A 26,916-nucleotide genomic window follows, 5' to 3' on the forward strand; every position below is an offset into this window, starting at 1 on the left:
CGGCAGTTTTATAACATAAGACTGGATTTCCTGCTGAGCTTCTTTGGAATGTTTCTCAAATATATTTCGGATATTTACAAGTGTAGAACGATCATACACCAGTGCAGTGCTAGAGTCATGTATAAACAAAGTCATAAGTAGAACGAAAACAGTGATAAAAAAACAGACTATACACGGGCAGACGGCATGCCATTGACATCGGCGGCATCTTATATATATATATATATATATATATATATATATATATATATATATATATATATATATATATATATATATATATATATATAGGCACCCTCTATATATATATATATATATATATATATATATATATATATATATATATATATATATATATATATATATATATATATATATACATATATATATATATACACATATATACACACACAATTTGGACTCTGAGTCTGAATATTATATTACTTTTTTTTTACTTGAAGATAGACAACAAAAGCTTAGTAATTTACATTTCTGGAATGTGGAAGAAAGGTAGGCTATAATGTCCAGTTAATGTGGAATAACAGTACAAGTCCAATTCATCATATCACTTTAAACCACTGGAGATTTGATTCCTTTATCTTAGTTTTAATACATTAACAGAACCTTAAAGAAAATATTAGGCATTTCTTTATTTCAATTTTTTATTTATTTATTTATTCCTAACGTAAATCACAGAACAAATACAGACAATACAGTGTGAACAATGAACAAGACATAGGCAAACGCAGCTAAAACGTTTCGATTAATTTCTCAGTGTTTATAAGGAGTAGCCTACAGCTTTCATTTCGACCCATTCATGACTTGATCCGTAGTAGACGACGCCCAGTAGCCTACATGCCCCTCTTTCACTCACCTTTTTTGGTGGACCTTTTCCTCATTTTTGCTCTCCTCTCAGGTTCACATATGGTTTCCGGGCATCCCTCAAAGACTTCCTTGCTCTGTCCTTCCATTCATTCATGTTTGCTCTCCTTTTTTTGCAGAGGTTTTGCCTATTAATTGCCTTCTACTAGCAGAAGTGATTCAATCTGGGTCTGAGGAGATTGTAGACGGCTGTTATTACTGTCATTGAGTCATTACTGGCAACAGAACCAGGAACTACTGTATAATCAAGCAGCGCTTAATATGGTCATATTATGCCAAAATACTGATTTATTTAGTTTTAAATTAAACCATTGTAATCCTGAAAGTATTCCCCCTTTTTTCAAAATGTAACTATAATCTGATTACAACATTTTTTGACGTAACTGTAACGAATTACAGTTACTGGATTTTTGTATCCTGATTACATAACGCCATTACATGTTTTCCGTTACTCCTCAACCCTGCTGAACACACACGTGTGGCTTTTCTCAAGTGTGAATTTTCATGTGTCTCTTAAGGGATGTTGATCGTGTAAAACTCTTCCCACATTGATCACATGTGTGTGGTTTCTCTCCAGTGTGGATCATCATGTGTTCATTCAGATTTGTTTTTTGTGTGAAACTCTTCCCACACTGATCACATGTGAACGGCTTCTCTCTAGTGTGGATCCTCTCATGTGTTGTCAGATTTGCTGACATATTGAATCTCTTGTCACAGTGTGAACACTTGTAAGGTTTTTCTCCAGCATGGATCCTCTCATGTCTTTTCAGATTTCCAGACAGACTGAATCTCTTGTCACAGTGTAAACACTTGTAAGGTTTTTCTCCAGTGTGAATTCTCTGGTGCAGTTTCAAACAGTTCACTGAAATAAAAGTCTTTTCACACTCAAAGCACACGTACTCTCTCACATCAGTGTGAACTTTCTGATGTCTATGTAGAGTTTGCAGCACTGAAAAACTCTTTCCACACACAGAACATGAATGTGGCTTCTCCTTCATATGAACTCTCAGGTGTGACTTCAGGTTTGATGCAGTAAAAAATGTTTTTCCACAGTGATCACATGAGAACGGCTTCTCTCCGATGTGGATCCTCATGTGAACATCAAGACTTTGTTTTAATGTGAAACTGTTTCCACACTGAACACACATATGTGGCTTTTCTCCAGTGTGGATTCTCATGTGTTTCTTAAGGTTTGCTGATTGTGTGAAACTCTTCCCACACTGATCACATGTGTGAGGTTTCTCTCCAGTGTGGATCCTCATGTGACGATCAAGATCACGTGTGTGTAAGAAACTCTTTCCACACTGAGTGCAGGTGAAAGATTTGGCTCTTGTTTTCTTTAAAAATTTATTTTTAGTCTCTGAGCGACTCAAAGGTTTTTCTCCAGGTTTGACATGATGTTTCTCCTCCACTTCACTCAGTTCTTCACTCTCCTCCTTCACTTCACTCAGTTCTTCACTCTCCTCCTTCACTTCACTCTCCTCCTTCACTTCACTCAGTTCTTCTCGCTCCTCCTTCACTTCTCTCAGTTCTTCACTCTCCTCCTTCACTTCGCTCAGTTCTTCACAATCCTCCTTCACTTCCATCAGTTCTTCACTCTCCTCCTTCAGTTCCATCAGGTCTGACATAAAAGAAAAAGGTTTAATTTAATTTTCAGCACATCAATAATTCGAAGAAACGAATATTAAAGTGGCAAGGCCATGTCTTATAAGATAGAAATATGAAGATAAAGGACGTAAAAATGAGCCCGATTTAATAGCAGAAAGTGGACACATTTTTTAAATGCAAGGTCAAACCAATTGCCCCAACGTCTGAATCCAATGGTGTGGTAGAAGGTTTCCTGCATGCTGTCTTTTCGGTGCACAAAGTAATTTAATTCCAATTAGTTGTTTATCTGACCATTTTTTCACATCCTCAAATTTAGGTTGGAACGCCAATAATTTAGGTAAATATTTGATTATTCTGTTTAAATATTTTTATTTCACTTATTCAAGCGGATGTCATTGTCACATTGTCACAGAGTTTCCCACCGGCCACTAATGTTGATCTCCCGGTAACAAATGCCCAGTGTTGGGGAAAGTTACTTGTAAATGTAATGCATTACAAATATATATATATATATATATATATATATATATATATATATATATATATATATATATATATATATATATATATATACATATGAAGAGTTCAGATGCAAAAGCCTCTAAGTGCCATCTGAAATATTCCTCTAAAATGATCATTTTTATCAAGCTTGTATATTTAAGTTCAACAATTTCACTTAAATGGCAACGAAAATTACCTATTAATTGTCATTAAAGTGAAATTACTTAACTTAAATATACAAGCTTGATAAAAATTACAATTCTAGAAGAAAATTTCAGATGGCACTTAGAGACTTTTGCATCTGAACTCTCTGCATCAGACTCGACGCTCACAAGGGTTGCCAGGGGTTTGAGGACACCCAACAGGAAAGAGTGCATTTGACAATGAAAATTGGCAATACAGCACCTTTAAGGCCCTTTCACACCAAAAGTGGAATTAATAATTCTCAGGCTAAAGGAAATGCATATTGGTCAGGAGCAAAGACATTGGTTAATAAAGTGAGATTAAGTACATAAAGTATATTTGTGTAATTTAATAGTGAATTACAAAAATCTCAATCTCAAAATATAAAATTCTGAGATTGCATTTGACTTTTTATTAGTTTTGAGGAATAATGAATGTTATCGAGCAAGTGAGATGAGTAAATACATGTTCACATTTAGTCTAGGACTAAAATAACCATCATGTTTGTTTACACAGCGTAGGGCTGGGCGATAAAACGATAACGATATGTATCGCGATAGACTCGTAATCAATATCAATAAAAAATGCGTTCGATAAAACGTTTGATAATTTTTTTTTCTTCGTCGGAAGAAACCAGAGGTTTCGAAGCAAATTTGGTTGCATGAACAAAGGCACTCAACTCTCTGGTAACCTAGCAACGTAGGGGGTGACACGCTAACTGCCAGTCAGTATGGTTGCGCAATATTGTTGTCTCGTGTTGGATTCTTCAGTAACAGAACCGGCGTGGAGTGATACAGCGATTGTTGATAAAACAGGAAATGTCAGCTCGCCTGACTTCAAGTCTGACCGTAGTCAGTCCAATGTTGTCTGCATTATGCAAGACCATCGTCAGTTTCTCTTTTTTTCGCGTGCTGATGAGCTGTTCTAACCTGTGTGTTTCTCAGTGCGTACATGTGAAGCTCACATGCACTAAAAGCCTGTCTACCAGCGCCTGGATATTGGACTAAGTTATATTTCGAGTCTTATTGTGCTAATAGTGTTAAATACACACAAGGTTTACATAAACTAGTTGGATATGTCTAAAGTGAAAGCAATCTTGACTGTGCGTTCACACCGATATACGCTTGACCACTTTGTGTGCATTCGCGCGTCAAGAGCGAAATTGACGCGCGTAAAATCAAAAGTTTGAAGCGAAATTTACGCGCGTCAGAGGGGCGAAAGTTTTGAAACCTGTTGGCGGCCATCTTTTTTAGATGTTTATCGAGCATTAGCATTAGCATTAATCGAGAGAGTCACCGCTCGTATATGCTCTGGAGAGCAGAAACAGCTGCGTAGGGGACATCGCTGTACTCGGGTCCACTAAACCCTCCGGAGGGTTTCAGGAGTTTCACAATTTGCTCCAGGAGGTAGGTTTGGTGGACCTAACGGTGAGGACGCTGACGAGGACAGCGTAGGCCGTATAAAGCCTCGGCCTCGAGTGGTCGCTGTCTGACGAGCCCGCGCTGTACAGCCCGGCTCGAGGTTCACCCTCGCCCGCACCTAATGTGTCATTTATTTTTGTTTTGATAATAAATGGAGCCAGCCTCCAAATGTGAAACCTGTCCTGTGATTTTTTTAAAAAAGTTTTTATACACTAAATTGTGTTTGTTGTCTTTACATTAGATTAATAATGTTTCATATAATCTAGAATAGATATGGAATAAATAGCATTCAATACAAAATGAGTATCTCTAAATTAATATCGAGTTTTTATGTGAAAGATTTGCTTTGTTGTGCATTTTAGTCATATTACAAAATAATTTATTGAGGCCAAACATAAAATAACATTACAAACTGTCACTTCACCACGTGACAGCAGCATGCAAGCAGGCTCCTGATTGGTTAACGCGGCGCGAATTGACGCAGAAGTTCAGATTTTTCAACTCGGGCGGCAGACGCGAATTCGCGTCAAACGCGTGAATGCACAAATAGCACTAATAAAATCATTCGCGCTTAACGCGCCAGACGCTCAATTCGCGTCATTCGCGCGAACGAGGCGAATTTGCATCTACCGCGCCGCGCAAAACGCCTCATTCACACCGCAGGATTTTTTTCCTTTTTGTAACACGTCTTTGCATTGTCTTAACATTGAAATCACTCGTGCCTGACACGCTATTCGCGTCCGGTGTGAACGCACCATGAGAAAATTGAGAGAAAATCTGCTTGTCAAATGCGTGTATAATGCGTGTATATTAGACGCGTCACGCGCAGCTCTTAAAGAGACAGTAGCAATAGTAAACACGCTGCCGCTTGTCCCTAAAGGGATAGTTCACCCAAAAATAATCTTGAGTAATAATAATAATCTTTTTCACCCAAAAATAATAAACCATTCTCTCATTATTTACGCACTCTAATGTTGTTCCAAACCTGTATTAATTTCCTTCTTATATTTTTTAATATTAATATTTTGAAGAATGTGGCTATCCAAACAGTAGCTGGTCCCCATTGACTTCCATAGGGGAAAAATATACTAAGGAAGTCACTGGGGTACATCAACTGTTGGTCATTCTTCCAAATAACTTTTATTTTCAACAGAAGAAATAAACTTAAGCCCTATTCGCACGGGATTAGTATTACCCCTGGACCTCTGTAATTAAGAAATTACCCCCTGACGTCTGTGTTTTTGGTGGCTCATTCACACAGGCAAATAAATGTTCATAATTCCCTCGATTTTACGAACTTTAGTCAGGATATGACGTCACAGCTGCGTAACATCCGCTCACTGACAGAATCGCAATGGCGGCGAAGAAGAAAAATAGACATTGGACACGCGAGGAAACCTTGACTTTATTATCGGTGTGGGGTGAACCCGGCTACCAAAGGCAATTTGAACAAATGGTTCACAACCACTCCGTGTGGGAAAATAAATTTAAAGAGCTGGTTACGTGGTGCCCGTCAACCCAGGACTTTGGAGGAGAGGCTCGACTACCTCCGTAGAAAGTACCGCGACTGCCTAAAAAATAACAGAAAAACAGGCTCGGAGCCAGTTAAATGCCCATATTTTGAGGAGATTGACGCTGTTTTAGGTAAGATCTGTTCAAACTTTTCAGTAAAATTACAAATAAATATTTGTTACTGCGGTGACTTGGCCGTTAGCTAATTGCTAACGTCGATTTGGCTGAATGTTTTCACATTTCTCATAGGCTGTAGACCCATGAACAACCCAGGAGACATGAGGGCAGATAACGGGGGAAGTTCAGAAGTTGAAATATCTGAATGTAAGTAAGTTACAAAAGGTTACTACGAGAGGGCTGTTATTACTACTTTACTATACTTGATGATATTGAATGAGTATCAAATCAGCATATTAGAATGATTTCTGAAGGATCATAAGACACCAAAGACTGGAGTACTTGCTGATGAAAATTCAGCTTTGCATCACAAAAATAAATTGCATTTTAAAGTATATTAAAAAAGAGAACCATTATTTTAAATTGTAATAATATTTCATAATATTACTGTTTTTTTTTTTTTTTTTTTTTTTTTTTTTTAACTGCAGGCTTGATGAGCATAAGCGACTTCTTTCAAAAACATTAAAAATAGTACCGTTTCCAAACTTTTGACTGGTACTGTATGTTTGACACATTTCTTTAGGGCGTCGCACAAGGAAAGGAAGAAAAAGTCAGATACACTGGACAAAGGTCTGGACCGTCTCATTCAGGAAGACAGTTCTCACAATTATGAAAAGGAGAGGTTCGAGTGGGAAAAAAAGTGTGGAGAAGAACAGGATGGAGCTGGAGAGAAGACGCCTGGAGTTTGAAATGAAGAGGATGGAGGCAGAAGAAAGAAGAGCAAAAGAGAACCGAGAATTGATGTTTCAACTTTTACAATGTTTGAGGCCCATGCCACACGTCTCACCTTTTATGGCTCCTCACCACCACTCACCATATTTTCAGGGCCCATCAGCTGAGGGGATGGATTGTTCTCTTTTTCATGTTTTAAGTTATGTTCTGATGTTTGTAAAATATACTTAAGTTATTACAGTGCAGTAATGCGTTTCATATACAAAACTGCACACATTTTCACATCAAACCTGAAAAAGTTTTTTTTATTTTACAGTAAAGAGTAAAAGCTTTTTTTTTGCACAATTGTTCTTTTTGTTAGAATGTTTACATTTTATATTTGAAAAGAAAAAACTTTTTTGGCAATAACTTTCCAATAAAATGTTATTGGATAAAATAGAAATTGACTGCATTGTTTGACTGATACCCAACATTTCATGGTCTTCATTTTATTGTCTTGTGTTGATGTGGGCTACCAGGGCTTCTCGGATGTGCTCTGCTGTGGAGAGGCCAGGTAAGTCAGGCTGCTCTGGTACTGTCTCTGGCTGCTCCATCATGTCTTCTGGGTGTTCCTGGTAAGCTACCTTCTGGATTTCACAGAAGTTGTGCAACGTTATACATGCGACCACAACATGTTTAACAATTTATATTCGAGTCGTTTCTTTTCATAATGCTTCGCCAGCGGCCCTTAAGGCGACCAAATGCATGTTCAACATGAATGCGAGCACAGCTCAAGCAGGCATTAAAGGCAACTCTTGGTCCTCTCACTGTGCCTTCAGGAAATGGCTTCATTTTGTGTCTGGTCAAGCTGTATGCCGAGTCGGCCACAATCAAAAGAGGAATGTTAACACCTTGGATGTTCCTTGTCATAGGAGGGAAAAAAGTGCCACTCTCTAACTTACGGCTCAGGCGGGAACACTCAAAAACATACGCGTTGTGGCACTTTCCAGGCCAGCCAACATCAAAGCCAAGGAACTTGTTTGTGTGGTCAACTAGTCCTTGTAAAACAACACTGTACCACCCTTTTCTATTATTATAGTATGTGGGGTAGTCCACTGGGGCAATTACAAGGATATGTGTGCCATCCAAAGCACCCACACACATTGGAAATCCTGTCTTTTTCTCAAAACCTGTCATGATGGCTTGGATTTCTGGAATTGTTTTTAGCCTCTTGACAAAAACTCTTCTGAGAATGCTCAATGCTTCACACACCTCCCAAAATATGTTACAGGCAGTGCTGGTCCCAATACCAAAGAGATTAGCCACATCATGGAACTCCACATTACTGGCAAGCTTGTAAATAGTAACTGCAACTCTCTTCTCTAAGGCCATCCTTAAAAATATTTTGGTTTGCAGTAACAGCAAAAAAAAAGAAAAAAAGGGTCGGTAGGTAGGTCTATATTTTTATATATATAAAAAAAATATATATAAAAAAGTATTTTTCACCGATGTCTAGGGGCTGTTCACACCAGGCCACTTCATGCGTTTTCTCAGATCGGATTGCAATCTGATTTATCAAAACGATTCCATTTACACCTGGTTACATATACAAATGTGTGTGGGGTTTTTTGCAGATATAAATCCGATCTTCAATTCCCGCTATAGATTTAATGGAGTGCACGTCACAGAAAGCAACAGTTATGAGATACATTATTTTATTGATCATCAGCTAAAATTTCTGAATCAAAGCCCGCAATAAGAGAAAGCGGAAACAGCCCTGGTAAGATCATTTCGTTTCTTTACATTTAATGAAGGTGATTGTGTGTTAAGCGTCTTACTTTCACTTTGATTTGCGATAGCACGTTGATACTCAGCTTCTCATCTGCGGCGATGCGTGTTGCAGTAGCGTCGTCATATCTGACTAAAACATTACATATAGCCTATAACAGGCTCTCACATGTTTATTTTTTAATAAACCATATTCAACAACATATAAAAATAAAAGCCGCAGCCATCATTACCAAGCGCGAACCATTGACAGTGAATGAAACGAAGCGAACTTAGCCTACAGGCCGTAGTGTGACATGCGTAACCAATGGTGTAAACATAATCATATGACGCGCCACGGGTTTTTATTTAAAAGAAAGAACGTAGCTTATGTTTGTACGTAGGTCTAGGCAATTTATATTCACAATACTTAATAACTAATATTATTTTATTGCATTTGTATTAGTTGTTTGAAGAGTTAAAAAAAAAAAAATCGGTCGGTCTTAACGCATTTTACAACCGGCAAGTCGGTCGGACTAAAAGGGAAAAAAATAAAATAATTGGGTCGGTACTAAATTGACAGGGTCGGTCGGGTTACGGCAAACAAGAATATTTTTAAGGATGGCCTAAAGGCACAGGATCCCGCATGTTGGTGGTTTGGGGGGTGACATGGGGGCGCAAATGGTCACACAGTCTGTTGAATGACTCTCTGGGCATTCTAAAGTTGAGGTACCAGTCCTTTTCAGTAAATGTTTGCAGCACCTGTGTTTCCCAGAAGCAGGACTGTCGCCTTTGCGGTGTTCTCTCAATGTACCATGCATTTGCTGTAACAGAAAAAACAGAGAAAAATAAGAAACACAGAAAACACATTTCACTTCTATCATAAGCCTCAATTTTTAACCATTCTACTCACTTGTCACAATTACAACAACAACAACAATCACACTGAAATAGCCAAATCGTTGCTTGCTTTACTTAAGTTACTATGGTTAAGTTGCTTATAGCTAACGTTAGCTACTATAACGTTACAGTAAAAAACGTTCCTTACCGCATGCTGCGACGCATGTCATCCATTTCATCATCTTAAGAGATTTAGCTCTTCATGGTAGCTGCCCATCTCTTTTAAGTCGTCTCCGTTCAGTGTAATACGACCCTCTTTGCCCAACACTACCACAAAAAGCGTCTAAACATTCAAAAAGAGCTTCCATGTAGGGCTGGGCGATTTAAATCGCGATATTGTTATGCGCATCTCGTCAGTAAAGCCGGTTCCTTGATTAGTAGTAAATCACCATCACCTGCTTTAAGATGGAGCGGCATTTACTACAAAGAGCCGTAGTTAACTGACAAGCTGAGCCAAATCACATCAATATCGCGGACGTATCGCCAGCGATATTTAATGCGATATGGCTCAGCTTGTCAGTTAACTACGGCTCTTTGTACACAGCAAACACTCCTGTGTTAAATTAACACTCCTGGGAGTGTATGAGTCCACACTCAAGAGTAGGGCTGGGCGATTTAAATCGCGATATTGTTATGCGCATCTCGTCAGTAAAGCCGGTTCCTTGATTAGTAGTAAATCACCATCACCTGCTTTCAGATGGAGCGGCATTTAGGGCTGATGAGATAATTAAGTGATTAATTTAGTGATGTTTGAGCATTATTGAAGACACCTGATGTTAACAAGCAGAATCACTGAAGAAGAAAATCACAAATTGTAAGTTACCATTAAGGTGATGGGTGTTTGCTTTAGTTGGGCTCTTGACCATTATATGTTTACTTTAATATTTACTGTTGTTTGTCTGCTGTTATTGATTTATAACAGTTAAATGAACAAAGTAAAACGTTATCTTATAGTGTTGGTTATGTTTTGACAATCATGCTGTGATCTGAAACTTATTGAGATAGTTTGATTTAACTTGTCAGCAGCAGTTTTGTGACTCTTCAGCCTACAATTATCAGTACTTTAATTCAAAATATTTAATAAACATTGTTCTGATCAAAAGATATTCAGATAAATTCGTTTAAAACACAGACATCAATAATCAGCCTGTGAATCTCAACAATGGTGACAATAATAAAGCATGTTGCAGTGGCTGCCACCAATCACAACTCATTAATGGCTCCCATCATGCATTGCGGTATGAATAAATTATGATCTGAATTGTCTATGTAATTTACTTTTCCTAATTGAATATTCTGCTCCTCACCATTGTTGAGATGCATAGACTGAATCTTGACATCTGTGTGTGCCTAAAAGAATGATTTTTTTTTTAAAACAACTTTTAAGAAATCCTTTATATTATATCAAAAATTCTGGGCATTTATGCAGATTCACAGTTATGCTGTAACCAACAACATAAATCAAAGTCAGAAAGAAGGATCTTAATGAGTTCAGTGATCAAATTCAAATGATGATTGTCAAAATATAACCAACACCATCAGATCACATTTTTCTTTGTTCAACTGGCGGTTATAAGCCAGATACAACAGCCAAACAAAATCTGAAGTTAATAATATTTGGGTCAAGAGTCCAACTAAAGCAACCATTGATCGTCATAACGGTGGCTTACAATTTGAGATTTTCTCCTTCAGTGATTCTGCTTGTTAACATCAGGTGTCTTCAATAATGTTCAATCATCACTAAATTAATCACTTAATTATCTCATTAACTTCAACACTCTTGAGTGTGGACTCATACACTCCCAGGAGTGTTAATTTAACACTGGAGTTTTTGCTGCATACAAAGAGCCGTAGTTAACTGACAAGCTGAGCCATATCGCATTAAAAATCGCTGGCGATACTTCCGCGATATTGATGTGATTTGGCTCAGCTTGTCAGTTAACTACGGCTCTTTGTAGTAAATGCCGCTCCATCTGAAAGCAGGTGATGGCGATTTACTACTAATCAAGGAACCGGCTTTACTGACGAGATGCGCATAACAATATCGCGATTTAAATCGCCCAGCCCTACTTCCATGTTTCGCCAAAATTCTTAGTTTAACGTTTCCATGACAACGGTCCGAGCTTCCACGTCACGTCTAATGTAGCTGCTAGTTTGTTTCTCTTTTGCAGCACTTCATAGATTTTATTGGAGAAAAACTATAATCGGATTGGAGTAGGGCATATCGAGAGATTTTATTGTTAATTTAGTTTTAATACAGACGTAAAATTGACTGTTAAACGGCCCAAAATGGTTATTACGTTCTTTAGGAAACGATAGGCTCACAAAAAACAGCCCAAATCACAGACATGGGGATTCGCACAGGACTGGTATTATCCAGGCGGGAAGGAAGTCGACCGGAAGTTGAAGCCGGCCGCGTGCCACCATCTTGTAGCAGAACTTCACCTGCTGTTAGCATCCCATTGACTCCCATTCATTTTGGCGTCACTTTGACAGCGAATAACTTTACATCTGAGGCGTTTGAAGACTCCATTTGTCCATTATTTATTTCTAAAGAAACACGACAATGTATAAAATGCTCCATTACCTTGTAGCTTACGTTATGGCCCCGTAGAAGCAGTTTTTGTAAAAGTAGGCTAACGATTGCGTCATAACCACGCGACTCTCTGTTGCACAGTAGAGAGATTACCGTATGGACGGGAGGAGAACCTCGCAGGCAATCGGGGGGACGTGGAGGCAAAATGACAATATAATTAATCAGAATACCTAGCAAAAGTTGCTCCTGCTCCTAGCTTATGAACAGCTCCTACCCACACTCTCCGTCTCTGCAAGATTTGGAAGGGAATGATTCAGATTTCTCTTGGCACAGCTACTAGAAGACAGACGGGTTGCTCACGTGGTCCGTGTAACGCTTTGCTCGGTTTGAGTCTGCGCGTCAGGAAAGGAAGTGCTAAGAAATCGCTAAAAATGGGCTTCACTTGTCTCAATTGAGTTCCAATGGGGTCGCTGTGTCCATTTCTTTTACTGTCTATGGTATTATCAGAGACCCCTGTGTTGGCCGAAATACGGTAGGTAATTTTCGGGGGAATTTTTACAGACATTTTTACAGACATGGCAGATTCGTATGGGATTAATATCCTGCCATGATTCAAAACTGAAAATAAAGTTCTGAAAGGTTGAAACTAAGTGTTCGAAAACTCAAAATCTTACAAAAGAAAGTTTTGCAAGATCGAAAAATAAGATTTGCAAGCTTGCAAAATGTAAAAAAAATAAAAATATCTCTGCAAACATTATGTTGTTTTTGAGATTTCCTTCTTCAGAACTGCAACATTTTTTTACGATGTTGCACAAACAATTTTTCAGAGTTTCAAATTTGTCACTGTTCTCCCACTGTATTAGTTTGTTTTCCAGGTTTGAAACCTTGAAAATGGTGATCTGAAACCTGGTGTGCGAATGTGTGAAAAAAAGTTTTGAAACTCTGAAAACAGAGTTTTGCAGGCTTGCAAAGTAGTAAAAAAAAAAAATCTCTGCAAACATAATTTTGTTTTTGAGTTTTCCTTCTTCAGAAGTGCAACATTTTTTTACGATGTTGCACAAACATTTTTTCAGAGTTTCGAATTTGTCACTGTTCTCCCAGTGTATAAGTTTGTTTTCCAGATTTGAAACCTTGTAAATGGTGATCTGAAAACTGGTGTGCGAATAGGTGAAAAAAGTTTTGAAACTCTGAAAACTGAGGTTCGAAAGGGCGAAACTTATTACATTACATTAGCACTCCTATTGCAGACTATTTTTTCAGAGCTGAGTTTACAACACCCACTTTGCGGAGATACACCCACACAGTTGCGAGCTTGCGACTCACGTGATTTGTGGCAGCGTTGTCACGCAGCTCTGCTCTGAAACTCTGAAACTCAGACTGAGCGAAAATGAAGCTTCGCAACTTGGCAACTTCAAAAAAAGCCTGGAGGGAGGGCCTTCTGCTCTTGGCCAATGCTTTGCTGTCTGCTGACGTACAGTCCAATCACAAGTCATATTTACTGGAAAGGTGGGATTGACCGACTGCTCCGCCAATGGCGAAATTCTCACTCTCGAAATTCTCATGCTCATTCTCCTCACACAGCGAGCGACTCACTTTCCTCAGCTGGCGACTCACTCTCACTCTCCTCACACAGCGAGCGACTCACTTTCCTCAGCTGGCGACTCACTCTCACTCTCCTCAGCGAGCGACTCACTCTCACTCTCCTCACACAGCGAGCGACTCACTTTCCTCAGCGAGCGACTCACTCTCCTCACACAGCGAGCGACTCACTCTCACTCTCCTCACACAGCGAGCAACTCACTTTCCTCAGCGAGCGACTCACTCTCACTCTCCTCAGCGAGCGACTCACTTTCCTCAGCTGGCGACTCACTCTCACTCTCCTCAGCGAGCGACTCACTCTCCTCACACAGCGAGCGACTCACTTTCCTCAGCGAGCGACTCACTCTCCTCACACAGCGAGCGACTCACTTTCCTCAGCGAGCGACTCACTCTCACTCTCCTCAGCGAGCGACTCACTCTCACTCTCCTCACACAGCGAGCGACTCACTTTCCTCAGCGAGCGACTCACTCTCACTCTCCTCACACAGCGAGCGACTCACTTTCCTCAGCGAGCGACTCACTCTCACTCTCCTCACACAGCGAGCGACTCACTTTCCTCAGCGAGCGACTCACTCTCACTCTCCTCACACAGCGAGCGACTCACTTTCCTCAGCGAGCGACTCACTCTTCTCACACAGCGAGCGACTCACATTCCTCAGCGAGCGACTCACTCTTCTCACACAGCGAGCGACTCACTTTCCTCAGCGAGCGACTCACTCTTCTCACACAGCGAGCGACTCACTTTCCTCAGCGAGCGACTCATTCTCCTCACGCAGCGAGCGACTCAGTCATGTAGCCTACATTGCATTGGCCTAATATTATAATAAAATCTCAAGTACTGTATTGGTGCAATAACTAACTTCAGTAAACTGTTCATTTTTTTGTGTTGTAAAAGTCATTTATTCTGAACCAATAATCTTAAATTGATTCTCATTGCATTTTTTTTTTTTACATTTATAAAGGCAATTTCCCCCTAACTGTCATCTTTCAAGTCAAATTCTATATATTTTAAGTCACTATATTGCTTTTACCAATCAAATTGACTAGTATCAACAAAAACATTTTTTTCCCCCACTGCAGAGAAAACAGAATCTGCATCAGAGGTGGCATTTATAAAAAGTTTAATATGCAAAACAAGCATAAAAAAAAAAAAACAACAACATTGTTTTGGTATCAAATATTCAACATGAATGCATGGGGCAAAAATTAAAAAATATTTTGTGTATATTATGTGTATTTTATGTTTGTTTAATGACTGCTGCTGGCCAATAAAAAAGCCAATAAAACTTATGAATACAATTGGAGTTAAAAAACAAAAAATAATCATAAAACATAATGGGGCATTCATGTTGAATATTCTTTTGAATGGTGTTATCAAATAATAATCTGTTATAATCTGAAACAACATGAAAGTAATTTATAGGCCTACAGTTAACTAATGTGATCTTTACAAAAACATAATGGTGTATGTAACTTTGAAGTGTGTTTTACCTATTTTGATACCAATGTGAATCAGCAAAAATGGAAATGTCACTTTTTCAGAATATTCTATTTTAAAGATAATTTATAAAATAAACTTTTAAAAAAGCCGTGCATCCTGTTTGCGTATCCTGTGCGCTTTCGTCATTGGCAGAGCAGTCGGTCAATCCCACCTTTCCAGTAAATATGACTTGTGATTGGACTGTACGTCAGCAGACAGCAAAGCATTGGCCAAGAGCAGAAGGCCCTCCCTCCAGGCTTTTTTTGAAGTTGCCAAGTTGCGAAGCTTCATTTTCGCTCAGTCTGAGTTTCAGAGTTTCAGAGCAGAGCTGCGTGACAACGCTGCCACAAATCACGTGAGTCGCAAGCTCGCAACTGTGTGGGCGTATCTCCGCAAAGTGGGTGTTGTAAACTCAGCTCTGAAAAAATAGTCTGCAATAGGAGTGCAAATGTAATGTAATGTAATAAGTTTTGCCCTTTTGAACCTCAGTTTTCAGAGTTTCAAAACTTTTTTCACCTATTCGCACACCAGTTTTCAGATCACCATTTACAAGGTTTCAAATCTGGAAAACAAACTTATACACTGGGAGAACAGTGACAAATTCGAAACTCTGAAAAAATGATTGCACAACACCGTAAAAAAGAGTGTTGCACTTCTGAAGAAGGAAAACTCAAAAACAAAATTATGTTTGCAGAGATTATTTTTTTTTTACCACTTTGCAAGCCTGCAAAACTCTGTTTTCAGAGTTTCAAAACTTTTTTTCACACATTCGCACACCAGGTTTCAGATCACCATTTTCAAGGTTTCAAACCTGGAAAACAAACTAATACAGTGGGAGAACAGTGACAAATTTGAAACTCTGAAAAATTGTTTGCGCAACATCGTAAAAAAATGTTGCAGTTCTGAAGAAGGAAATCTCAAAAACAACAATGTTTGCAGAGATATTTTTATTTATTTTTTACATTTTGCAAGCTTGCAAATCTTATTTTTCGATCTTAAAAAAAAAATTTTTGTAAGATTTTGAGTTTTCAAACACTTAGTTTCAACCTTTCAGAACTTTATTTTCAGTTTTGAATCATGGCAGGATATTAATCCCATAGATTCGCACGGGATAAAAATCACAGACGACCTCTGCGATTACAAATTACCGGAGGTCCCTAGGTAATACTAATCCCGTGCGAATAGGGCTTTATTCGAGTTTAAAACAACGTGAGAGAGTAAATTATGAAAATTTGAATTTTTAGGAGAGCTATCCGTTTAATGTTAATAAAACAAAATGCAAAGATAAAATCACTTACTGCTATTGACTGATAACTTTAATAGTAGCTTTAATAAGTATCAATGTATAATTTATACAGTGAAGTTTTATTTTCATATTTGTTCATTTAATTACTTTCTTCAATGCTACTGTTAAATACACCTACTGTAGCTGAAAACAAAGCACTGTTTATTTAATCTGTATATTAAAGGTGCCATGTGTCAGAATTGAGGTAAAAATATCCAAAAAAATGAGCTACACGCATCAAAAGAATGAGAAGAAATAAGGGCGATGATGTCATTAAAAAAAATGACAAGTTATAGTGCTGCAGAGATATCAACCTGAATTAGCATTAGCATTACTAGCCACGGCCCGACAGGTGTCGTAATACCAGTTTCGGCCATGGGAGGCGGTATGCGGGCAACATAACCACCAGTCAAACATGCAATACACGAATAACTCGCACGGCTTGTGGGCGTACTTGAACCTGATGTCAATCATGTGGAAAGTAGCCTACAGCCCACTACTACATTCAAAGAAAATCTGATAAAAAAAAAGGAACAGAACCAGAGTAAACATTGGCACTGCTTTCCATCGCTGGAGACAACTAATGGACATGAAAAAAATGAGGTTCGACTCCAAACTTGCAACATTTCTTTTGGATTGGTAAGTAAGATGCTGTTAGTATTTCGTTAGAAGTTTGTTTTATATGTTTGTGTAGTTTTTTCTGGAAGTTATAACATAGAAATGTATCGAAGGCTGTTCGATAAACGTATATATAACGTACATAAATATAGTATTGTAATAGTACACATATATAGCACAATCTCTATAGCTCTTTTTTCTTGCCAACTACGTGACCTATATTGTGTTTATTAAATGGCTTTCCTGAGGTAAATCTGACATAATTGTTCTTCAACTGTGTTATTGACCTCTTCACGCTGATAAAAAAACACTGATTGGTCGATATTATGTATGAGGAATACATTTTGGTAAGTTGTAGCCTACTGTATCTTTCAACAGTGTTTGTGTTTTTTTACTATTAGCTAACATTAGTAGAGATGATCGGTTCATGTGCGCTAGGGATCTGTCGTGTAACAATTACAAGCGCCAAAACGGTATTTATTGTTTGAATTGCGTAATAAAATTGACAGAATCTGAAAGCTGAGATTATTTTTATATCATAACAGTGTTGTTTTTGGCAGCCCTTTTAGTTTTAGTCTTAGTCTTATGGACGAAAATGCTTTTTAGTTTTAGTCACATTTTAGTCACTTATAAACTTGATAGTTTTAGTCAAGTTTTAGTTGACGAAAACGCAAAAAGGTTTTAGTCAAGTTTTAGTCGACGAAAACGCAAAAAGGTTTTAGTCAAGTTTTAGTAAAAAAAAAAAAAAAAGAAGTAGTCTTTAACAAGTTAATTTAGGTTAAAAAGTATTGGAAATGGGCTTAGGTTTGACAGGTTGTAGCAAGTGTTGCAATTCATAAAACAACAGTTAACCTTAAAACTTTTGCATAATAAACTAGACTTTCTCATTGATGGAGATGCAGTGCTGCCAAACTGTACTTCATTGTCGCATTGGGCAGAAACCTTTTATCCACATATTTCAAGTTATATTTTTTCCATGAATTGATGCTCTTCTAAAATTTCAGCACATTGGCTATTTTCACCAGTAAACACAGTAATAAAGGAATGGTTTACAGTTTAAACAGCAAAAAACTTTGAGCTACTACAACATTACACACAGATAAAGTGGTAACAGTGGAATCACTGTTTTACTCCAAAAAAGTCAGGAATAAAAACATTCTTACTTTGGCAATTGTGGCTTTATTATATAATTAGTTAAATAATAATTTATGTTATAATCTAAGTTATATAATAATTATATATTACTTGTACCAATTAGCCTACTAAACTAATGCTCGGACACACTCGGTCTCTCTCGCGCGCAGACACACTCGGTCTCTCTCGCGCACTTTCGGTCTCTCGCGCGCGCAGACACACTCGGTCTCTCTCGCGTGCAGACACACTCGGTCTCTCTCGCGCACTGTCGCTCGCTCACGCAGTTCGTTTCGCTTTTGTCCAGTCCGGCGCCAAAACAGACAGATTTCACGCAAAATAGGCAGAAATGACATGCATTGTGAACGTCAGACTTATAATCATTTTCGTTCCGTCTCGTCTCGTCAACGAAAACTCGAAAACGTCTCGTCATGTTTTAGTTAACTTAGAGCCCTTTTTAGCTAGTCATCGTCGCGTTATCGTCATAAAAAAAGGTGCGTCAACGAAATCATTTCGTTATCGTCATCGTTGACGAAAACAACATTGTATCATAACTAACCTGCTCTGTCTATTCTGTCGGTATCCGTGTCCTCTTTGCTTCGCGATTTTTCTGTGCGTGAGAAAATTGATATGTGGCGTGAGAGCGCGTGAAAAGTGTCAATTGCGTGTGTCTCACAGTGAATGCGTGAGAGTTGGAAGCTCTGGTTACGTTGGCGCTAGCTTGGTCAACATCAGTGAATGCTGTCTGTCAAATTAATGTTATTCAAACTAACAATAAAAATGTAATATGAACCAAACGAATATGAACACATTCACTGGTAAAGGTGAAGGGGAGTAGCTTGAAGATGTCATATTCATACTCTAGAGTAGACCAACTCACTTTCTGGAGGTATACTGCCCCCATCTGGTATGGAATGTGGAGTATGAATTTATTTTTTTTGAAGGAAGGCACCTTTAAGTCGTGTGTATGTAATGTGTATCTTTGATCTAATATTTAATAACAAAGAACATGAGAACATTTTTTATCTTCGCCCCTGTCTGCCATTCTTTTTTATTTTATATTTTGTTACGAAATAGGCTTTGAGCATTACAGCCAAACTAATGTCCATATTTTAAAAACAGTCACAAAATAGTAAAACCAACATAAAAAAGAATCGTGATAAAATCATGAATCGTGATTTTCCTGAAAAAAATCGTAATATTATATGTTTGCCATATCGCCCACCCTTTTATAAAGCATTTCTTACGTATTCTTTAATTTTGCACCTTAATGTTAAGATATAATTGTTAAGTGTTCATTGTGATTTTAGACTAATTATTTGAGTGTTTTCCATGGTTGTGTTGACATTTCTGCCTTTATAACTGATGGGTTTATAATCAGAGGTAGGTCAAGATTAAAATAAAAAAATCTTTAAATGTAATATATTTGTCTCCTGGACTGGTCCTTATTTTAAATATGTCATAAAAAATATCAATAATTATCTATATCGACCGATATGAAACACTTTTACAGTACTGATACAGTTTTCAGCCATATCGCCCAGCCCTAACACTCCTCTAGGGGCATAGTTTGTGGGGGGGGGGAGGTACCCCCCCCCAATAACAAAACAAGCAATGTGAATGAGTGACGCGCGTGAATCACCGCTACTCAGAACACGTTCACCAGCGCACTAAAATGTTCTATTTTTGAATTCTATTGAGAATTTATCGCTTTAAAGGGCACCTATTATGGAATTTTAAAAATGACCTTTCATGTAGTGTCTGTAGATCTAAGTGAACAAAAACATCCTGCAAAGTTTTATATATGAAAGTTCACCATAAAAAAAAGTTATTGTCTCTCAAAAGTAGGAGTCGAATCTGAGTCAATTTAATGAATCGGTTTTCCAATGAGTCATTTTCCTTTTCGTTGTGACGTCAAGACGAAAAATGATCAAATTGGCCGCGCCCACTCATTGCGCGCGCAGACACAAGGGAAAATTTGAAAACATCATGTCGACAACAAGACGCCGTGTTCTTAAGTGCGAATCAAAAGCGACCTTTTTTTCACTGCCCAGGGACGAGTATGTGGAGAATCAGTGGCTAGAGTTCATATTTACAACTATACCACACAAGTATAGCCCGAACCTTGTGCTGTGTTTGTGTTATTTTAATGACGATTGCTTTACAAACATAAATGCTTTCAAGTGTGGATTCACGAGCCGGTTGCTACTGAAGGAAGGTTCAGTACCAAGTTTATTTGGATCAGCTTCCTCCTCAGAATCACAACCTGTAAGTATTATTAATAATTGTTGCTTTTATGTGTTCTGTAGCATGCTCAATAAGTATGCAGGGCTTAAAGTATTCCGGCCGGGGGCCGGATTTACGGCTTGAGGGCAGGTCCGGCTCAGGCAAAATTTATTTATCAGGCTGCAAATTACAGTCGGAGGCACTTTTGGCGCAGACGCGCTTGGAAAAAACGAGCTTCCATTATGAGCGCGCAAACCGCGCGGCTACATTTGAAATAACGAACTTGAGCGTGCAAAAGACGCGTTATGTGAACAGGCCCTAATCTGACTTGAATAACACACCAGTCCCCTTCAACCTACCACCTTGATTCAAGAGTCAGCGCGCACAGCTGTCACAGCCAATGGGAGCATGATTTTAGGCTGTCTTAGCCAATTGCTAGAGAGGAGGGCGGGTCTTGTGCAGGAACCAGTTCGCAGTTAGCTTCAGAGCTGCCAACTCTCACGCATACACCGTGAGACTCACGCAATTGACACTTTTCACACACTCTCACGAAAACACATCCATTTTCTCACGCACAGAAAAATCGCGAAGCAAAGAGGACATGGAGACCGACCGACTAGACAGAGCAGGTTACTTTTGATATAAAAAAATCTCAGCTCTCAGATTCTGTCACTTTTATTACGAAATTCGGACAATAAATACCGTTTTGGCGCTTGTAAATGCGACGCGACCACTATCTATAATGACACTATATAGATCAGTGGACACGACAGATCCCTAGCGGCAGGTGAACCGATCATCTCTAGCTAGTAAATAAACACGAATGAACAATGTTGAAAGATACAGTACAACTTACCGAAATGTTTATTCCTCATCAGTGTTGGGCAGTAACGCGTTACTAGCGTTACGCGTTTGACAGAAACTAATACTGTAACGCATTACTTTTTAAATAAATTAACTCCGTTAACGCTACCATATGGTGCGTTGTCCGTTACTTTTTAAAATTAATTATGTGCGGCAGTCATGGCGAGTCAAGGCGAGAGCAAATAAGCGAGGCGAACATAAGCGAGGCGAACAAAAGCGAGTTGAACGCCGCGAGCGCCCTTGAAAGTGCGCGAGAGAGACCGTTGGAGAGCGCGCTCGGAAGTGCGCGAGAGAGACCGATGTGTCTGAAGCCTTGTTTATACTCGACGCGTCCGCACGAGCGCGAAGGTGCGCGCGCCAAAAATGACGTCATTGCGGTGTGGGCGGTCGTGCGCGTTGGGTTCGCAAGACCCAATTTCGCCTGGCGGTGTGCGCGGCATTTTTTGTAACAACGCACGCGGCGCCGCATCCGAAGATGAACGACTTCGAGCCGAATCTGGCCGAGCTCGAACTTTTCACCACACCGGCACCCAGTTTGCACGTCTAAATGAGTTGCTTACATTTTAAAAGTGAGCATACAATAGCATAAAAAGTATTTTTAAAGAACATAAAGGTCCATGTTTAATAAAAATGTTCACGAAACCTAATGAAATGTTTAGTAAAATTAGAAAATATGTAAGAGATCGTTAATTTAGTTATGTTGTATACACATTCTCATATCCATATATTTTGTTTTATTGTCACGGCATGTGCAGTGACACATAACTTTGAAACTATTTCTACAATCTATTTCTTCACTTGCTACAATAGACTTTAATTGTATTTATGCTACATTAGGGCTATATGTGGTCCAAAACAGACGAGCGTCTTGGGTTAAATAAACAAAGCCAAATTTTCAAGTCTTTTTTTGGGCTAAAATTGGACCAAATCAGACGGACCAAACAAAGCCCAATTTTCAACGTCTATGTTTGGGCTAAATTTGGACCAAATCAGACGGACCAAACAAAGCCCAATTTTCAACGTCTATGTTTGGGCTAAATTTGGACCAAATCAGACGGACCAAACAAAGCCCAATTTTCAACGTCTATGTTTGGGCTAAATTTGGACCAAATCAGACGGACCAAACAAAGCCCAATTTTCAACGTCTATGTTTGGGCTAAATTTGGACCAAATCAGACGGACCAAACAAAGCCCAATTTTCAACGTCTATTTTTGGGCTAAATGAAGACTATGACGGGCCGACTTGATTTAGCCCAAAAAACAACGTCTTAATGACGTCTGGTGCTGGGTGGGTAGTAATAATCTCAGGGTTTACTGGGTTTTACACGATTCGGTGGCCGTGTACTAAAATAAACATTAGCCGTTTCTCAATATGCGTTCTTGTCTGTACTTGTGTTCTTGTGGACTTGTGAAACGTCATCAGTCGCTGCCCTAGTACTGTTCCAATTCAAAGTTCACATCTAACCAAGTCCAGTTCGAATCCCCGGATGTGTTCTTGATCTGCCCCTTTTACCGAGGATGCATCAAGAGGTGACTTGTGCGGACTTGACAAGCCAGGTATCCCAGAATGCATCTCACACCACCAACCAGCAAGTGTCAATAGCAGAGGAGAAACCCCGCGTAATTTAAAAATACTGCTATGTGTCACGAAATGTAGTTTTAAGAGTATTTCAGGCGAGAATGTAGTTGTTTAAAGCTCAAATCTTTGGTTTATTTATAAAGATAGCACCTATTTGAAAATTTGATCTGACGTTTTCGGAGTTGTGAGAACCAGGAAATCAGACGCTCGGCGCTCGTACCCCGCCGAGAACAGCCTTTCCTCGGCTTCTGCTGCTGACTTGCCGTTGGCTCGGATGTCTCTAGTCTAGTGGTATAACCTTTTACAGTCTATGGGTATAACATGAGATTTAAATCGTCTTGTGTATATCCAACAGGCGATTTATTTATTTTATTTGTCTCATTAATGTATTATTTGTTCCCTGGCAAAACGTTTTAGCTGAGGGCAAAGTGAAGTTATAGCTTTATTTAACGTTAGTCTATTTAACTATGTAGCCTAGAGAGCTGACTTATGTTTGACTGAATCGTTGGCTTTATTATTGTATAGCTTCTTATACATTTTAGGCTACTTATACTTTTAGAATGGCTATTATTGATCATGAAAACTGACATTTAGCAAAAAAGTTTATGTCATTTTATTTTATATATTAAAAACATATAAAATATTTTATTATAATAGCCTACATGTTGCCTACATTCTCTTCACTGTATATACATATATGACACAACCCTGTCTCTTTTTGCTAAATGTTCGTTTTAATGATCAATATTATAATGTTTTTTATCCATCATATCTTTAAAATGAAAACAAAAAGAGTCAGGGTTGTGCTTTATATTTCGTGTTGTTGTAAATATGCAGTGAAGATAATCAATTGCGTTGCCTGAACCTCATTTGTGTGGCCATTATGTCAAAGATCTTTTTTAAATGAAAATGAAAAGAGGCAAAGTGGTGGTTTATAACATATTTTGTTTTATTTGTAGCCTATAAAGAGATAACCGGATAGCCAGAGCAAGCTGAGTGACGCTATCAAGTACGCCGCTGTTCCATTTGCAGAATTATCGGACTCGCGTCCTCCCGTCCTCGGGAGTTCGTTCTCCTGAGTCGAACTTGTCAGTCCGAACTACCAAGGACTCAAGTCCGAACTTTGCATACTTGGTATTGAGAAACGGCTATAGTCACGTGTGTATAGCTTCTTCTTCTAACTGCTGATTCCTGATGGTTAGAGGATTACTTGAGTTGCCCTCTATCGTTTCAAAGAATAGTACAACGGCGAGCGCGTCGAGTATAAATGCCTCGTCCGTTTGGGGAGGTGCGCGCGCAGTCTGCGGAGACTCGCGCTGCGGAGCCGGGCGAAAGTATAAACAAGGCTTGAGAGCGCGCTCGAAAGTGCGCGAGAGAGACCGATGTGTCGGAGAGCGAGCTCGAAAGTGCGCGAGAGAGACCGATGTGTCCGAGAGCGAGCTCGAAAGTGCGTGAGAGAGACCGATGTGTCGGAGAGCGAGCTCGAAAGTGCGCGAGAGAGACCGATGTGTCCGAGAGCGAGCTCGAAAGTGCGTGAGAGAGACCGATGTGTATGTTGGAGAGCGCGCTCGGAAGTGCGCGAGAGAGACCGAATTTGTTCGAGCATAATATAGTTTAAAGAAATTACACACTTCAGCATTTGAACAATATCTGTAGCGTATTGGTATCATCTGCATTCTTGGCCAGTTGTTGACTGTGCAATAAATATTAAAAGTTCTAAACCTTCTATTGTTTTGTTGTTCCTCTATAGTAAAGACATTTTAATATTTAAGGTAATAGGTGTCTCTCACAATGTCCCACACCAAATTAACATTAAAATAGTGTGAATTAGTGTACAATATTTTATAATAATAATTTATTATATTTAGTGTCCATTTTTCATTTAACTTTTTTTAAGTAACGCAATTGTTACTTTCCCTAGTAATAGTTACTTTTGTAATGATGTAACTCAGTTACGTTTTGTGAGAAGTAACTAGTAACTATAACTAATTACATTTTTAAAGTAACTTGCCCAACACTGTTCCTCATACATTATATCGACCAATCAATCAAAAAAAGGGGTCAATAAAACAGCTGGAGAACAATTGTCGCATAACATTTACCTCAGGAAAGCCATTTGATGACCATATAGGCTATAGCACGTTAGTTGGCTAGAAAAAAAGAGCTATAGAGAGTATTTTGCTAAATATGTGTACTATATTACATATTCATTATATTTTTACTTGTATCATTAAATAAAGTTGTTATTACAATAAAAAAATGCATTATATATCTCTCTGTATGTTTACAGCATTAGGTGAGTTGTTTTTTTCTTAAGAAAAATTAATGGCTATCTTGTGTAGCCTACCTAATATTCATTTAAATGAGTCAATATTTAATTCAAATCACAATAATTGAATTGAATTGAAAACCAGAAATTGTACCATGTAGCCTAGGCTAAACATTGTAACATGTTGGAAAAATGAGTCGTTGAACGAATCATTTGGGAGTCGGTGAGCAAATCAGGTAAAAGTAAATGCATATTATAAGAAAACAAAAGTGTTTTTTGTCATTGCATGCATGTAGGAGTCCCAAAACAATATTAGGAACATTTTAAATGCCATAATAGGTGTCCTTTAAAACACAATGGAGAATGTCAAGCATGATGTGAAACAGCCACATAAACTAAAAAGACTCATTAAAAGAGGGTAAAACATCATCCTGCACCAACATAAATTTCCCCAAAATGTGTTCTGCTAATAATGACACATATTAGCAAAAACATGGCTTTCAGATATTCCAAGAGATGACAGGAAATTAACATTTTCAATATAAGAAAATGTTAAAGTAAAGGTAGTTTGACCTACCATAGCACTTTGATTAAAAAAAATGCTTTAAACTGATACGTTAGTTAAGTCAAGTAACTTTTATTTATATAGTGCTTTTAGCAATAGGTGCATAAATAAAATAAAATGCATTATTATCCTATGTAAACAAGTAAATGCTAACTAGGCTATTACTTTATTGGAGTTACTTTATCAACGCATGTGTTGATGAACCCTCTGAACAAATAGGCAAACACAAATCAAAATATGCAACTGACACATAATAAACATAGAATTACAAAATATACGCAACTTACATTGAGCTGTAGAACCAATAAGGTTCCTCATAATAGGGTTTCTTGCATCCGACTCAGTTGAGCAAACACTCAAAGCCATGCCAGTAACTCTCTAAACACTCTTACTTGTCTCTCTTAAAAGGATAGCCCTTCCTGTAGAAACCTCCCTAGATCCCCCTTGAGGCGGGGAGTAGCATTACAGCACAAGAAATGGAACAGCCTTTCAGAACTGTTACAACTGTATGTAAACCAGACACAGATATAAAATAAGTGTAAATAAGGGAGATAATTTGATCTGATGTTGACAATCTATATATGAAAGTTTCTCCAACCTCCCTTACTGAACATTTGTTGAAAATCTGTAACCATTTCATAGTTTAACTTTTTATCTAAATGTGATGAAGTGCTTGAATGTTTCTAACATGAATGTTCTTCAGCATCATGAATGAATGAAGAATAAACACCAACCTCTTTGTTCTTCAGGATCTTCAGTGTGTTTCATTCTGCAGGGTTCTGGATCACTCATGTTCTCACTGTCCTCTTTAATAAACTCAGTCTTTGCAGATTTCAGCTCTTCCTGATGCTCGTCTTCACTTGTAGCTGATGGGAATTTACAGCATTTATTGGAGAATTGCTGTGGGAGGAGCTTCACTGATGATGAATTACAGTGGGAGGAGCTTCACTGATGATGTGATTGCTGTGGGAGGAGCTGATCTGCCAAAAATCAGTAAATTCGTTTTTTTTAATTAAATGACACATCTGTAAAAATTCTGGATATCATGTCTGTCTGTCTATCATAAAGTAACTGATGCTAGTTCAATTCATAACCCTAATTATTCTCATAATTATTCTCCTTCTTCATTCAAAAATTGTTGTGGAGTCTGTCACTTCATTAA

The 26,916-nt window shown here is 38.4% G+C and overlaps 1 protein-coding gene across 1 annotated transcript; it reads right to left on the reverse strand.

The window, feature by feature from the left end:
- Positions 1-665: 665 nt before the first annotated feature.
- LOC311090414 (uncharacterized protein) lies at positions 666-26,157 on the reverse strand. Its single transcript, XM_084125668.1, has 2 exons — positions 26,042-26,157; positions 666-2,503 (listed from the first exon to the last, which is right to left on the reverse strand). Exons 1-2 carry the CDS (start codon positions 26,118-26,120, stop codon positions 1,371-1,373), a joined length of 1,212 nt encoding a protein of 403 aa, XP_083981794.1. The 5' UTR covers positions 26,121-26,157; the 3' UTR covers positions 666-1,370.
- Positions 26,158-26,916: the final 759 nt, after the last annotated feature.

Source organism: Abramis brama (assembly GCF_963993115.1).
Source record: "Abramis brama genome assembly, chromosome: 1".
Lineage (NCBI taxonomy): Eukaryota > Metazoa > Chordata > Actinopteri > Cypriniformes > Leuciscidae > Abramis > Abramis brama.

Bases quoted from the DNA above. Each gene is read 5' to 3' on its own strand.
- LOC311090414 (XM_084125668.1), bottom strand. From the start codon at position 26,120: ATGGCTTTGAGTGTTTGCTCAACTGAGTCGGATGCAAGAAACCCTATT. The intron at 2,504-26,041 runs GTAAGTTGCGTA...CTTTTATGTCAG, and splicing joins TATTGGTTCTACAGCTCAAT to ACCTGATGGAACTGAAGGAG.